The 15965-nt window shown below is 29.7% G+C and overlaps 1 protein-coding gene across 1 annotated transcript in view; it reads right to left on the bottom strand.

Moving 5' to 3' along the window:
• LOC106469161 (DNA-directed RNA polymerase II subunit RPB1) overlaps nucleotides 1-15965 on the bottom strand; it is a 41270-nt gene that overhangs the window by 23720 nt on the left and 1585 nt on the right. Inside the window, 7 exon segments of the mRNA XM_013929629.2 lie at nucleotides 141-273; nucleotides 2084-2304; nucleotides 3739-3900; nucleotides 4597-4878; nucleotides 8542-8715; nucleotides 9038-9307; nucleotides 12450-12617. Coding sequence (XP_013785083.1) covers nucleotides 141-273; nucleotides 2084-2304; nucleotides 3739-3900; nucleotides 4597-4878; nucleotides 8542-8715; nucleotides 9038-9307; nucleotides 12450-12536 — 1329 coding nt within the window. The 5' untranslated portion in view covers nucleotides 12537-12617.

Here is a 15965-nt window from a genome sequence, read left to right as displayed (position 1 = left end):
ATATATATATATATATATATATATATATATACATACAATTTAAAAATCCATAATGTAGCGAGATTTATATATCAAAGCAATATGATTAAATTTACTAACTAAAACACAATATATTAACAACTGGAACTCTTAAAACATACCTTATAACCACACTGAAGATGGAGGTCACTAGCTTTTGGATGAAAACGTAAATCAATTCTTTCACCATTATCACGAATAATATACTTTGCTCCAGGATACTGGCTATTTCCACGTCTTACTAGCTCATGCATCCTGAAAAAATAAGATATATATATATATCTTTCAATCAAACAAGTTAAATATTCAATACCAATTAACAAAAACAGTACAATACTATATCAAAATTAAATTTTTTCCAGCATAATGTATTCAATAACATAATTTTTTTCTAATGTGTAACTACTGGATTAACAATTATAATTTGTCTGATTTTTAAAAAATGTTAAGCCTTCTTTTACTTCCATAACCTACAAACCATAATAGTAAAATTTCAATTACTTGATTATTTCCGCAACACTTTGATTTAATCATAATTTTGAGTAACTGAATGTTGGAATATTGAAAAACTGTAATAAAAGAAAAATTAATTTTCATTAGTTTATTATTTTTGTGACAATTGATTTAATTATAATTAGGATTAACCAACTGTTAGAATAATCAAAAACTGTAACAAGAAACACTAATTACAATTAATTAATCAATATTGGACTAATCATAAACTGTACTAAAAGGAAACATTACTTCTGATTAATCAATTGTTGGACTAACAGAAAACACTAATTTTGATTAAAGTTTCATCCTCCTGTTTACGAAGAAAATGGGTGTACTACAAGTATTTCAAAATAGGAATGACCAGTTTTTGGTACCCAATTATAAAGAAAAATGGAACTATGTTACAATATGAAGTTAATGAAAAAACAAAATAAAAGCTATTTTCAGTGCATTTTGGATTAACTTAACATTATGTGGGGATTCTAAGTTTTATGGTGTCATTAAAATATTGCATTACATAATGTTTTGAAAATTCTCTCCAAATTTATTTTATAAGTATGTTAATTCTGAGACATTCTACCATCATGGTATAGATTTAGTGGTTAGTAAATGTGAATCACTCAAATTTAAAAAAAATAAAAGTTGTGTTTATTGCAGTAATATATGTGATGATATCTTACTTTTATTAAAACATACCTTCTAAACTAAGTGTACCTATTACACAAAATAAAGTTGAATTTTCATTTCTTTTCTGGATGATGTCAACTAAATGATCTCATTTCTAATATAAGGCAAAAGTTCCAATGGAGCAGGCCTTTTGATTTTAGCCTCTGATAGGCTTAACTTTAAAAACAGTAGCCTACATATTATGGCAGTGTATCAACTCCAAACCTATTTAAGCTGTCTGTCACTGACTATACTGTAATGTAACACGTTTTAGTTAGACAAAATGTTTTACAAATTTCATTGTTTTCTTTATTTTTTTCTGGGAGGTAGGAAGGTTGCAAGATCAATTCCACTGATATAAATAACTGTACCCATTAGTAATGAATTAATCCATCATTATACACGTACCTCTGCATGGTCCCGAAAGTGTTGTTTCAAGAGTAAACAAAATCAAAAGTGAGAGTAACAAATATTTTTATTTCTTGCTTTTGAAGTTCATATGTCATGCTGTGTTATAACCTACGGAGTGCATAATTCTTCTCATGATTCGTGGCATGTACGTTTTACTGACGTCATGACAGTAAAAATTATAAAGTTAAGCATCCCTTATGCGACATCATTTTAATGTATACTGACTGACTGACAGACAACACATTACTGTATAGTGGTGGAAGTGGTTAAAACAGGTGACCCCTCCAGGTGGTCTGCAGCCCACTTTCAGGGAAATAATAATAACAGCTAAGTACAATCTAAAGAATTTATTCAATGTCTAAATACATGCTTCACATTTATCAACTAAGATATATAATTTGATATATTAAATATGTCAATTTTCTTTTGATACCACCAAATGCAATATCACACAAAAATTCAAAAATTAGACAATTTCCCCAAGCATACTCACTTGTCAATGTTAAATGGTGTCACTATTTCTGGAAATGTCAAGTTTTGTGCAATAGAACGTGGTACTCCTACTTCATCTATTCTTAAATTGGGATCAGGTGTGATAACAGTTCGAGCCGAGAAATCTACTCGCTTTCCCATGAGATTACCTCGAATCCTCCCTTCTTTGCTTTTTAATCTTTGCTTCAAAGACTTTAGAGGTCTTCCTGATTTTTGCATTGCCTATAAGTAAGTAGAAATACAGTATATGCTACAACAAATATATTTTTTTAGAACATTACGAGTATACAATCTCTTAATAAATCGCACATGGCTGACTAAGATTCATTTATATATAACTTTTTTTTAAATAATTCAATGATGCTACTAGTCTTGTTTAATTCTCGTTTATGTCTGTTTATCAATAAACTTTGTTTTATTTCATACCACCATCTTGAAACTTTCTTTCATTGTGGGTTCATCACCATGTTTCAATAAGTGTTCTTTTATACTAGAAAACTGTGTAGATCTAAAATCCATGTGATCCTTAACTCTAAGTATTTCATGGTAAATCCAATATACCTAGACTTACATCTAGGACATTCTGCTACAGTTGGGAAGGATGTATGGATGAAGAATTACATGATGCCAAAGTATATCATCTTTGGGTGATGGTCATCAGTCATATGACCAGTAATGGTCACTTTACTAACCCCTAACAGTTTTAATTCTTACTGGCAAGCTATCTATTCTTCTCCTGTTACTAGCTATCACATTGCTCCTTCGTGCTAGTCATTTCTACCTTACCATTATTAATTTATTGTCTTTTTTCATTTTATTACAATGTCTACCATCTGTTGGCAACTCCTCATCATATTACTGTTTATCTTCTGCTAGCATAGCCTAATCAGCAATAGTCAACAGTTGCACTCTTCAACCAAACAGTATTTATTAATCAAGCTGCTGTTTGTTAGTGTTTCACCATCCTTGAAAACCCATCAATATGTTTGTTGTTGTTATATTATTTTGTATGTTTCATATGATAGTCCTGTTGTTGGTATCATGAACCCCTACAGGTTTGACCCTGCTGCATAGCTAAAGGAAGTATTTTACTTTTATTGGTTTTTTTTCCCTTGCTTTTTTTGAGATTGCTTATTCATGATTTGACAATCAAAAAGAAATCAACTATTAGGGTTAATGACTTAAGTTTATAAAAAAGACTATAGAAATGCCAATTATCCAGAGTCCCATATCAGTATCAATGTCCAAAATGCAATTCTAAGTATCTTGGATCTATTGTGAGATCCTTAGAATCACAAATTAAGGAACATTTAAATTTTAGATTTAAGTTTTCTAGAACTGAAGAGCATTCCTAGAAACAGTTGATAAGTGAGTCCCCAATGAAAGGCTTCAAGATTATAATTCAAGATGAGCACACAAATTAACAGTAGATGAAAGTCATTACTAAACAGGTGTAAACCAGAAGTAAACATTATTAACGTTACTAAGCTACTTCTATTGATTTAAATCCTCCAATCAGAGGGTTTGGACAGATTTTGAAACCTCTTATCTCATTCTTTATGTATAGTGTTAGTTTTGTTATGAAACTTGTTACAATCAATTATAAAAGAATGTCAACTAATTCTATAATATGCAAAACAGCATGCTGTTACCTACCCTAGGCAAACCTGGAAGTTCATTATCAACAAGTGTTGCTACATGGAACTGAAGCATTTTAATATTTTCAGCAATAATGTGAGCTGCTGCTCCATTTTGTTCATTCCTGATCAGTTCGTTGTTTGCCTTTACTATATCAGCTAACTTGTGGGTCAGATCATCCTGAAAAAGAATCCTCACTTTCAGCAATTTTAAGATGAAAATAACATATGTACGAATAATACAATATTCTCAATTTACTAATTAGACTACAAGTAGCTTATCACAGTTTACACTGACCAGAAACACTTCTTCCAAATTTAGTTCATTCTCAGTGCAAATTGTTAGGCCAAATTTCCTTCTTCAGGTAATCAAAACATCAGTAATTTCTGTTCAAGACTTTAGATATGGAGAACAAAACTATACAAAATACTATAACTAATTACTTTTATTTGTATATGTATGAAAATTATAATCAAGATCTGTTAATTTCAAGTTAGATCCAAATAAGCATTGGATCAGAAGTGTCCCATTTGAGAAAATTTTTAACAATATTATCCCACTTATCAACGTTTTAGCTAGTTAGTATGCAACTTCTTTCTTCATCGAAATAAAAACTTCTGCATATTTTCAACAAATTTCAAGACTAAAACTGAAAGAAACTAGTAAATCAATAACATTCAAGATCTTCAAAACATATTATAAATAATAAGAGATTTAATAACTTGTAACACCACTCAAACGGTTTTTCTTTGTTATTGTGTTATAATATTACAACCTATAAATACACAAATATATAAATTTTGCACCCTACCTGCTAAGAAGAATTTGTCTATAATTCTTACTTCCCCTCAAATGTTTTAATAAAACTTGGCTTACCTGGTTTCTTGCTGAACCAAACATGACTACTGCTGGCCTCACTGGTAATGGTGGAACAGGAAGCACTGTAACCAACATCCAATCTGGTCTAGCAAAACGAGGGTCCATTCCTAATATCTGACACTCCTCATCTGATATGTGCTTGAAAATTTCCCAAACCCTCTCAGCAGATAACTGAATTTTCTTTTCCTGGGAATCTTCATTCACATGCTTCCATTCTGCAGTCAAATCCAAGCCACTTTTACGAATTTTTGGTTGATAACGCCCACAACCTCCATGGCCCTAAGACAAAATACAGAAGCTGTTCACCACATAAAAATTCTCTGTAAACACAAAAATACCAATTTTTTTGAAGAAGGTAGAATTTTACTATCACAAAAAGTTTTCATTTAATTCTCCTTATAAAAGATTAAAATGTTCAAAAAACTTGTGACTTGTGATTCTGTCTTGATTTTAATCAAGAGCACAAATAAATTACGATGTCTACCATTTTTTAGATCAAAATAAACTTACCATAACTGAGATAGCAAACAAGACCACAATTAAAAAATAGCTTTGTATGACCTTGTCTAACTTAGTCTAAAAATAGTGGAACAGTAGGATTTTTTTTTCTAATAGATCAAAAACCAGATACAATATTTATATTGCCTTAACACATCTGAATGCTTCTTCATACGGTTTTAAAACTAAATGCTTTCAGTTGCATTGTGTGTTTTCTTATTTTGACTAAATCATATGTACCCTCTGTGGCATGGCAGCTAGTTTCATAACATAATTACATAATAACTAGTAAGAAGACATATGCATAGATCACTGACAGGTTGCTCCAAGTATTTTAATGACTGAAAGGTTCTAATTAGTGATACATGCTGTTGAAGATAGCTTATTAACCCTATCCACATGGGTCAAAGGCAATGTCATAGTTTGTTGACTTGCATTCAATATTTTATTGAACTACCATTTTATGAATTTTTGTCTATAAATCTGGCATCAAATTGAAGATTATAATTAAAATTTTTGTATTATACATCAGTTAATTTCTTAATTTAAAAGTTAATATTAAAAAAAACCACCTAAATACTGATTTTTGTGTGTCACATGATAGGTTGAATGCAGCACTGGTTCAAATTATGTTTTTGATGGCTAAATACAGTGTAAAGTTTTGTACAAATTAGGAACTCAAATTAACCACATTGACAAGTTAGAATATAAAATAAGAACATCTTATATTTTCTATTTGCTGAGATATCGCAACGTTTACTGAAACACAGTGGCCCCACCCACTTCTTTCCAAACACTTCCTTATGTACACCTGCTTCTGTCTATGACATGTGAATAACCAATCGAATGGTCTGAATGTCCCCTAGTGGCTTTCTCAGTGTCATTGAAGTATCAGGGCTCCAAACTCATTCTTTTCATACTAGATTTGAAGCTGGTAAGGTAAGTCTTTAGTGAGCTTGAAATTTCATATTTGTTTAGACCCAAAAAGAGCTTGATAAATTATAGTGGAATTCTATGGTATTGACATAGGAATTTATGATTTTTGTTCATTTCAAATGTATATATAAAGCTTTAAAAAAATTTTGATTCATATCCTCCACGTGCAAAATTTCACAAAGCTTAGCAGGTAAGCAGCAAAAGAGTGCAAAATTCCTAATTAGAAGAGATAACTGTTTGCTTTACTTCTTTATTTAATGTTCTATGTTTTAATAATTTATTTTAAAATAGTAATAATCTATATACATATATAATGTATAATAATTGAAATGTGACTATTTTATAAAATACTATTCTACTAAAACACATCCAAGACAGGTTACTTTGTACAGACCAAAGGTCAGTTCTATGTTATTTGATACAGTAACATGAGTGCAAGTGAGCAGCATCATTGTAACTTCTGTATTGTTAGCCAGGCACCACTGAAGATCAATATAATAAAAATAAATATGTATAAATGTATAATGTTATGAGATTTAAGCTATTTAGTCTAAACATTTATGTGTATGTTATAATTTGTGTTCATTCTAGAATGAAAGAGGCATAATTTATATTTATGTCCTAAATTTTTATGGTTGTTACGAGACTGGGCAAATCTACCAAACCCAAACAGAGATTAATTACTGAAAATAACGGATAAAATATAAAGTTTATTAAAAAACATTTGGTAACTATTTGGACGTTATAAAGATTTCGCATGTGAAATTTGAAAATTTTTCTTATGTATAAGTATTTTTAATCTTACAATTAATATTACTTTCCATGATAGATAGACAAAATGCAAAAAGACAAAAAAGGCATGAGAAAAACATTGCTTTACAAACCTTAAGACTTAAAAAAAAAAAATTGATATTTTGCATATGAAAGAATTGTAATGTTTACTGATAAATCTGTCAAATTCCATTAACATCCGTTTAATATTTCAAAAGTTATAGCATGAAAACTATAACAAGCACAAAATGGTTACTAGGTCAGTCCCAGGTACCGAGCCCATGCTGAAAGAGTTAATAAGGCTATGACTGTTAACCAGTTTGGAAAGGTGGCTGTTAAATTAAGATCTGTTTTCCTTAAGCCAGTTGCAGTTCTATTAACTAGGCACAATAAGGTGCTTTACCAACACGAACGTACTGTACAGAATGTGAATTTTTTATCTAAAGTACTATTATTGTTCCATACAATGTAATTTAAAATTACACGTAAATGTTTTATTTGATTTATATTGATCACATATATATATTGATTTGAATTGTGTATTATAAAACATTGTTCGTTTGTGGATTTTAATACCTTCATACATTATTTTCATATTCATTCAAACTGCTATTAAATGTTAAATACTTCATGTAAAACCAATACACAGCCATAACACTGGAGCATTCAAAAAAAATTTGTCAAATATAGCACTATGGCAAAAATCAAATTCAGACAAATGTAAGGGAGAGTGGATTAAAAATAAATATAAAATATTTAAGTTGATTATATGAAGGAAAAAAATACATTTTTTGATATTTTGACCCAATTAATTAACTGTTAACATAAAACATAAGACAGTGCTTTTTGTTAAACACACTAATATAATGGTATAATGTTATGTGCACTTCAGTCTGAAAAATAAATAACTAAATGTTATGCTTTAACTTGTTTGTCATTCATGCCATTTGTGTATCCTAGTCCAAATAAAAATTAAAGAACAAGTGATGCAATTTAAACCAACTGAACAAAAGAAATAATTTTGAGAAAGAACATATTGCATTAAGAACCTTTCATTGGTCAGCATACATACACAAGGAACAGAAAAATAGCCCTCAGTAAAAAATTAGAGTGACTGACATTTCAATCATGTAATTCATATTATGTCATATTCATCACTGGGCTTTTAAAATTAAACTAATTAATGATTTTGAAATGCGGCAAACATTATGCAAGCTAAATTTTCTTATAGTCTCATTAAAATAATTTTCTATAACTATATACAATGCATTTCAAAATAAGCCAAATATATATCATGCAACACTTTTGTTCTGGGCAAATTATATGATACTTGTTTTAGTTTTCTAATTTTATTAAGTATATTTTCCTTCTGGAGAAAATGGAAAATTAAAGGACAAGAAAAAACTTGTTTCAGCCTTTACAACCTGTAACAGCACTGGTTGAGTCAGTACCAGTAAAGGAAATAATTATGTTGATTATTTTTTTGTAATGTGATTAACTTCCACTTTATAATTAAAGAAATAATAAAAAATTATTAATAAAAATGCATGAATTTACTCAAATGATGTTGAAGTACCTTTAAGAACAATGTACTTGCACTGGATTAAGCTTTCTAAAAACAACTGCATGCATGAATGATACACATTATACACATGTTTTATACACATTCATTTATGGCTCATAAAAGGTATCAAAATTACAAAATGGACACTCCAAAGCTTCAAAGGATATACATACCAGCTTTTTTGTAGGTTCTTCAGCATGCTGCTGAGCTTCATTAATCAATTTTGTGTCCATCTCATCACCCCCTTCACAAATGTTCTTTCCTTTGCACAGATCATAAATATGAGCCAGTCTTTTCCTTGGCTGACCTTTGGACTTGGTTATTATTTCCTTGATTTTTGGATTATTCTAAAGCAAGTGTATGCAAATAATTTTGAGAAATCTTGAAGTTAGTTTAAAATAATTTTTATTATATTTTCTGGAAATGATTTTGGATAATCAGTTTCAAAACAAAAACAATCATAAAATCAACTTATTAGCATTAAACAAAATCAAGAGTTAGGCTTTTGCTCTTTATTATTAATGAAGTCTGAATTTACTTGCACATGAAAATTTCATATTTTCACACTCAACTTTATTTAACACTATAAATTTGGTAACTATAAGTTTCACTCTAAAACAGTAATATATTAAACCATTAATTTGTCTCACTAATAAAATGAGAACTTACTGGGCTGACAAGTAGTTTGGAGCAGTAAAAGCATACACATCTTAAGATTTTGATGGTCTTAGTCAGGAATCCTACATGAAAAACAGGCTTGGCCAATTCAATATGGCCAAAATGGCCTGGACATTCTGTCATGTTCCCAGCACATGTCTGACAGCGGGAATGCCTATCAATCACACCCTGCCGAGGGTCCATCAAGCCACCCAGTTTTGGCCTACCTCCTTCATAAATTTCAGAATAGCGAATCCCACCTTCCGTGACAGACATTCGAAGCTAGAAAAATTCAAAATATGCGTGTAAAACTGTTTTCTCCATGCTGGGAATACAATATATCAATATACATAAGAATAAAAGTAATAATTACAATGAAAAGCAACTATGCATTAATCAGACTTTATAATAAATGTAATTTAGGTAAAAATTAGTCAAAGATAAATACACCAATACCAATAAATATGGTTACAGTACAAACTATTATGTGATATTTATAAGATATATTTTGATTTACATGTATATCTGGAAACAATACTTACAAAGTGCATAAAAGTAATTTTCAAAAATTATGACCAGAGAAGGGGTTTTTCAAACCCACAGTGTCCTACATTTTATTTACCTGCACTTTGTTGTACAAAAGTAGCTACTTGAACATAAATTAAGTAATTATTAAAACACACTGAAATCTTACCTAAGTTTAAAACTATTTAAAATAAATACGGATAAGTTAGCCCATATAATGGTACTTCTACATTTGTGTAGATAAAAATTAATTCAATTGTTGCTGCATCTAAAGTATAGATATTTCAAATATAAAGCATAATTATTAAATGCTTTTGAACCTCAGTCAAATTTCTTTGGAAAAATCAAAATTTATAAGGAAATGACCACTATGTCACATATCTATAATGTACTATGTTGTTATGCTTTATATCTTCAAAACCATTAATCTAAAAATAGATTTAGATATTCTAAGAAAGTCTAATGACACTGTGTTTACCCACTCAATGTATTTCCAAGATATTTTATGTACCATTAAAAATAATATAAATACAGCATTTATCTTATTTACAAGCTACATATGTACTCTTCTCAGACATTATATACAAATGTTTCATTAAATATTTGTATTTTTGGCTAATCCATCCCTTACACATCACGAAATGAGTTTTAAATTATTATAATCCAACTTCATATTTTCCATCTTATTTCTACATCTTCAATATAAACCTTCAAGAAAGTTGTTGATACAGTTATTATTCTAACTGAACACACCCTACCAGTAACAGGGAAACTGTCTGGTATTAGTTGTGATTTTCTTATACAAATAAACACAGAAACATAACCATAAATAAAACCAGTAAGATCTTTACTTAAGATTTAATAGTTGTCAGTACAAGTATGATACTTTAGTGTTATACTACCACAAGATCATATTACTTTGAAAAGTTCTCATATGATTACCAAAATACATAATAAACAATATAACATACAAAAGATTCAGTTAATATTCATTTGGGTCATAATTATGAAACAAAATTAAAGACCATGAAATATCTTTCTATAGAACTATGTTTGTGTTAAACTTAATGATTCTCTCCTTCCCTGATGACAAGCAAAATATATTTTAAATTTACAAGCCCTCAGTAAAAAATTAGAGTGACTGTATTTCAATCATTTTCTTCATAAAATGAAGCTTTCATCATTGGGCTTTAAAAAATCATTTTCACCATTTCATTTTCCAATGGTAATATACAACTGACCTGCATTTTAGACTTGGGTAGACATTCATTTAGTAATATTTCTCATTTTCTCTGAGGAATCATAAAGTGGCACAAATAATTTTACAAAGCTTGTACATACAACACAAGAACACTAAAATTAAATCTGCGATCAATCTCCAAACTGTCGTCAATACTGATCGAAACTAAAGAATTCCCCAACACTTTTCCGATCTGTTTTTTTATATAAATTAGATCGGTAAGTTTGTTCACCTATGAAAGTATGCAGTACATTCAGGTACCTTCATGATTGAGAGAGCACACAATATCCTGAAATGAGGATTGTTTTAAAAGTTTACAGAAAGATCTCTGTAAGAGGAGTTCATCTTCATCTAATATATATTTATTTGTATTCCGATGAAAATGTGTCCTTTTTGTAGTTTGATAAGCGAGTGATTTATTTGATGACAAGTTTTTATGTTTGATACACACAACTAGTATATATACATTAGGGACGCCCAGACATGCGAAACACATAAATGCAGATCATCCAAATCCAATCCTGATATCAAAAGATCTTGGGCACATCAGCCCCAATCCAATATTTCACTCAGATTGCAGGCTTAACTAAAATTTACTTCTACAATAAGACAGGTTTGCAGCAATGGGTATCAAAAATAAAAGCCAACAAGTGTGAAATCATACTTATAATTCAAATTATAAACTTATTGGTAACACTGACTATAAAACAAAACTTTACAGATAACAGTGTATGTTGATAACCACATATACTCTCCTGAGCATTTATAATTACATTTATGCCTACAATAAAGATAACTTTGAAGCTACTATTCTAGTACATATTCCATTTATTTAGTAAAAAACACAACCTACAATTATACATACACAAGGAGTTTGAAAAGTTGGTGTTCCCCAAGGAAAACAACTTTCATAAAGCACTGAACAGAGCAGTAGATGAGCTTTAAAAAAATGTAAACAATTTGCCTATCACTTGTAATGGAAGTTGACATTTACAAGTTATCAGTGAGTAAAATGGTAGTCACACAGAGTTGAATAGTGATTTTGAAAATACTTTCAAAGTAATTACAGATCAGAAAAATGTTCCTTGTTTTTCATAACATTTTCTTGTTGTTGATAGCAATTTTTTTGTTATATTATTATTATTTTTAATTACAAGTGTATTTTTCTGTTCTAGAGTAATCATCTAACGAACACTTGGCAATCATGAGCATGATAGCCTATAGAACATTCTACAACAGTAAGTCATTACTGATCATGATCGTGCAAGATTTATGTTTTTTGATCAGGTTACTTAACTGATTGATGGGCAAAAAATTGCACTACAAGAAAAATATATGTTAATGACTATAAAACAAGTTCAAATTTGATATATAAAACTATGAAAAATCAGGTTTTGAACATTTTTTCACCAACAGGTAACAATACAATTAATATACAAAATATTGAATACCTACAAATTGTACATTAAATCAGTTTGTAAAAATAACTTCCATTTGTTAACTTCAGTGGTACAAGCAGAATTACAAATGGGACAAATATTTTCCAACTTTGTTTCTAAAGCCTGATATGCATATATCACATGCACAAAACAATCTTAAATATTAAGTTTCCAGAATGCAAAAGCCATGGAAGTATAGAGACCATATATTAAAACTTACAATCTCATCTGGACTCAAAATTCCAAACTGGACCTTCTTCACATCCCTTAAAGGTGCTTTAGAATCTGAAGTTACAATGGACGTCATGCTGAACCTTTATACAACTCTTGCAATGGCTGTCCAATGTATCAGATGCAAAACTAAGTAATAAGCTTTGATTCAGCCAACCTGAAAATAAACATTCTTTAAAATAAATAATTTATAAAAACTGAAATTTAATCCTAAAAGCCACATACAATATCACACTTGAACAGTTCATTAAGAAGACATTTCAAGTATACATGAGAACACACAGTCTATTAAATATCTTGAATAACATATTTGATGCTTTGGTGTCCAGGTAACAGCTAGTCCTGAATTACACATTTTTCTTTTAACTTTGCTTCTTTAAGTAATCAAATATAAGGACTTTCATGAAATACACAAGTGCATTAAATTAGAGATTACTCAATTATCAACAACTGAATGTAAAGTAATTAGTACAATTTATTTTTAAAACTTAACTTTGGAAGAGAATTCCAGTTTTCAAAAATAAATAAAATTCAGTATTTTTTTTGTGTGTATGGATGTATACAATCATTGATGGTCTAAAAATAACTTTGCTAATACAAAAAGATAACATTAAATGAAGTATAGGCAGAGTTGAAAGTAAGACAGTATTTTAGAGCTCCAAGACAAGTAAATTAGAAATGCTTGTAGTTGTACATCGGAATGTTTTCTGAAGTGTTACAACGTTATTATTAAAATATAGCAGAGCTAATTCAGTGATTTAAATTAGTCACAATTGAGGTACAAGTAAGCCTAAAGTTAAAACATTAGGCTTAATTAGTTAATAGTAATACTAATTGTCAGGCTTAACTCACTGTTTAGAGGTAGCAACACTAGGTTATAAATTATGAAATTCTGGATAAAATAGAGAATTGTCAGAAAGAAGAATTTATTTATCTCAAAGAATCAATTTATTGTTTCTGTTACTTGGTACCAGCTGGGTATTTAGTACATTACTAAATATTTAAATTGGCAATTAGTTCTATGTAAGCAGAGATACATTGTGATTATAGCTATGGTATTAGTAAATGGGGATTTTCATGTTGGATGACTCTCTTAACTGTAAAATAGCTTGATTTTAGAAATATATTATTATTTTATGTATAGATTAGAAATGGAGAATAAAAAATTAATAAATTTAAATACAGTTACAAAGTAGGAGTAGAATTTATAGGGTTCATAGGTGTTGGACTGGTTTATGCTTAAGAATTATGGTCACAAGTGTAAAAATGAGTGCTGGGTTTAAGAGTGCACAATAACAAAACAGTGGGGCTATATTGACAGATTCAGTTGACACTCAGGTACCATTCTCTTAAAAGATAGGAACCTTTGGTTGTTTGCAGTGAGGTTTAACATAGTAGGAACTCTCTCATCAAGTATAACGAAAAAATTAAAAGTAGTGGACAGAGCTTTTAACTCAATTAACCAATTACCTACAAGCACTAATTATACTGATTAGTCATGTAAAATAATGCACACGTACAGATAAACTTCGTAGTTGCTAGCATCAACTTTGAATACCATATACAATTTTGGTCTCCTTTGGAAAGATTGAATACTAATTGGAAACAGTTCATACACCTACAAGGATGGTTCTGGAAATTGAAAAAATTATTTTACAAGGAGAGGTTAGCTCTCCCAACTTTTTTGTTGTTGTTGTTCTTGAGAAATGATTTAGAGAACACAGTCTAAGCTCCACTTCAAATATTTATTTTTCTAATAGGGTGATTAACTTATGGAACAAGTTTCCATCAGCACTAATACAGGTCTTAACTTTACAAGGATTAAAGAACTACAGATTTCTTGAAAAATAAAAGGTGGGTTTAAATTTTTACTTTTTTCAAGGATAGGCATGCAGGAGCAGCCGTAAAAGGTCAAATGGTTTTTCTTTGCATGTTAAGTTCTTTTCATTTGTATATTTGCTGTTGTAGTTTGAAAATAACTATCTGTAGTAGTTTACTAGATATTTTGCAATACATACATTTAGAAAATTGTCATAAATTACCTTCTGTTAATTCATTATGGCAGTATTACATTCCTTCTCCATTGAATATGTTAAAACATTTTCAACAACGGAGGCTTACATTAAAACTACACGTGTAAAAGTAACGCTCAGCTTATTTTTCATGCCAAAGTTTAAAAAATCTTACTTAAGAATTAGATAATCCAAGCTTGTACAACACTTCTCAAATGGATAGTTTTAGCAAACTGTGAAAAAAAAAAAAAAACACATGAAACCATAAGCACTGACCACAAAATAATGGCAATGCATAGGCCCAAAATATTCAATTTCTTTCAAATGCAAGAATGTTTGCACACCCCTTTATATACATACAGTTTCAAACATTTTGTTCCAAACCTCTGAAATGTGAAGATGCAATACTAATTAGTGATATAAACCTGAAAATACAATAAACTGAATGTGGAGGCAGTAACTTTTGCCTTTGCTTTATATTATTAATAGTAGGTATGGCAAATAAATGGTTTAAATTTATGGATATAAAGTTCCTGGGTGTTACTAGCAGTTTCACAAATAGATTTAGATTGTTTGGCATATTGAGCAAATAAAATTACAGATGGCTTTTAATTTTAATAAACCACAGATAATGCATATGTGGTATCATAAGTTGAATTAGAAGTATACTTTTGATGGGAACAACCTTAACAGTCTTCTAGTTTGTCATCCTCGCAAACCATGTGCTAGTGGCAAGTCAAATAGGATTTTAGGTTGTATGTACAGAAATAATGAATACAAGTCTAATGTAGTTATACCACTAAATTTGGAGTACTGTGTTTAATCTTGCATGCCTTAACTTAGGAAAGACATTGAATTGTTAGAAAAGGAAAGAGGAGCACTACTAGGATGAAAAGGTTGACATACAAGGACACGATTTCCAAAGTTCTCCATTGGAAAAAAAAAAGTTAAGAGATGATACAACTGAAACATTCAAGAATGATAATGGTAAGTATAGCATTTATACATATCTGTTTGTACAAAGTGGTAATAATGGTAGGACTAGGTAGCAAGTATAAAATATGCAAGGGTAAAAATCACAGTTTTTTTTTTCTTTTTTTTTATTTATTATAACTGGCCGTTTGGCCTTTGGAATGGATTGTAATCAGATATAGTATATGCAATTAATTTATGGGACTTCGTGGGAAAAACTTTATAAATACTTAATTAATAAGAGCTGGCTTTAAGTATTTTAAGTTATTGGTTGTGATGGCCTAGATGGACCAATAAGCCCCTTGTCCTCACACATACATAGTACAATTGGGGTAAAACTCTTATTAACAACATAAACATACTTATTACAATGCCCGATAACAAAATATTACGAGTTTAATCTTCATACATTGTTTTATAACCTTACAGTTTTAACCCTACAGTTACCACTTATAAATATATTTTCCTAAACTAATTTTTGTATCAAAATTGTTGGTCTTTAGTAAATTACTCACATTATA

Source organism: Limulus polyphemus, unplaced genomic scaffold (genome assembly GCF_000517525.1).
Source record: "Limulus polyphemus unplaced genomic scaffold, Limulus_polyphemus-2.1.2 Scaffold94, whole genome shotgun sequence".
In the NCBI taxonomy this organism is placed as follows: Eukaryota; Metazoa; Arthropoda; class Merostomata; order Xiphosura; family Limulidae; genus Limulus; species Limulus polyphemus.
Note: the sequence above shows the minus strand (reverse complement) of the source record. Positions and strands in the feature narration are given on the sequence as shown.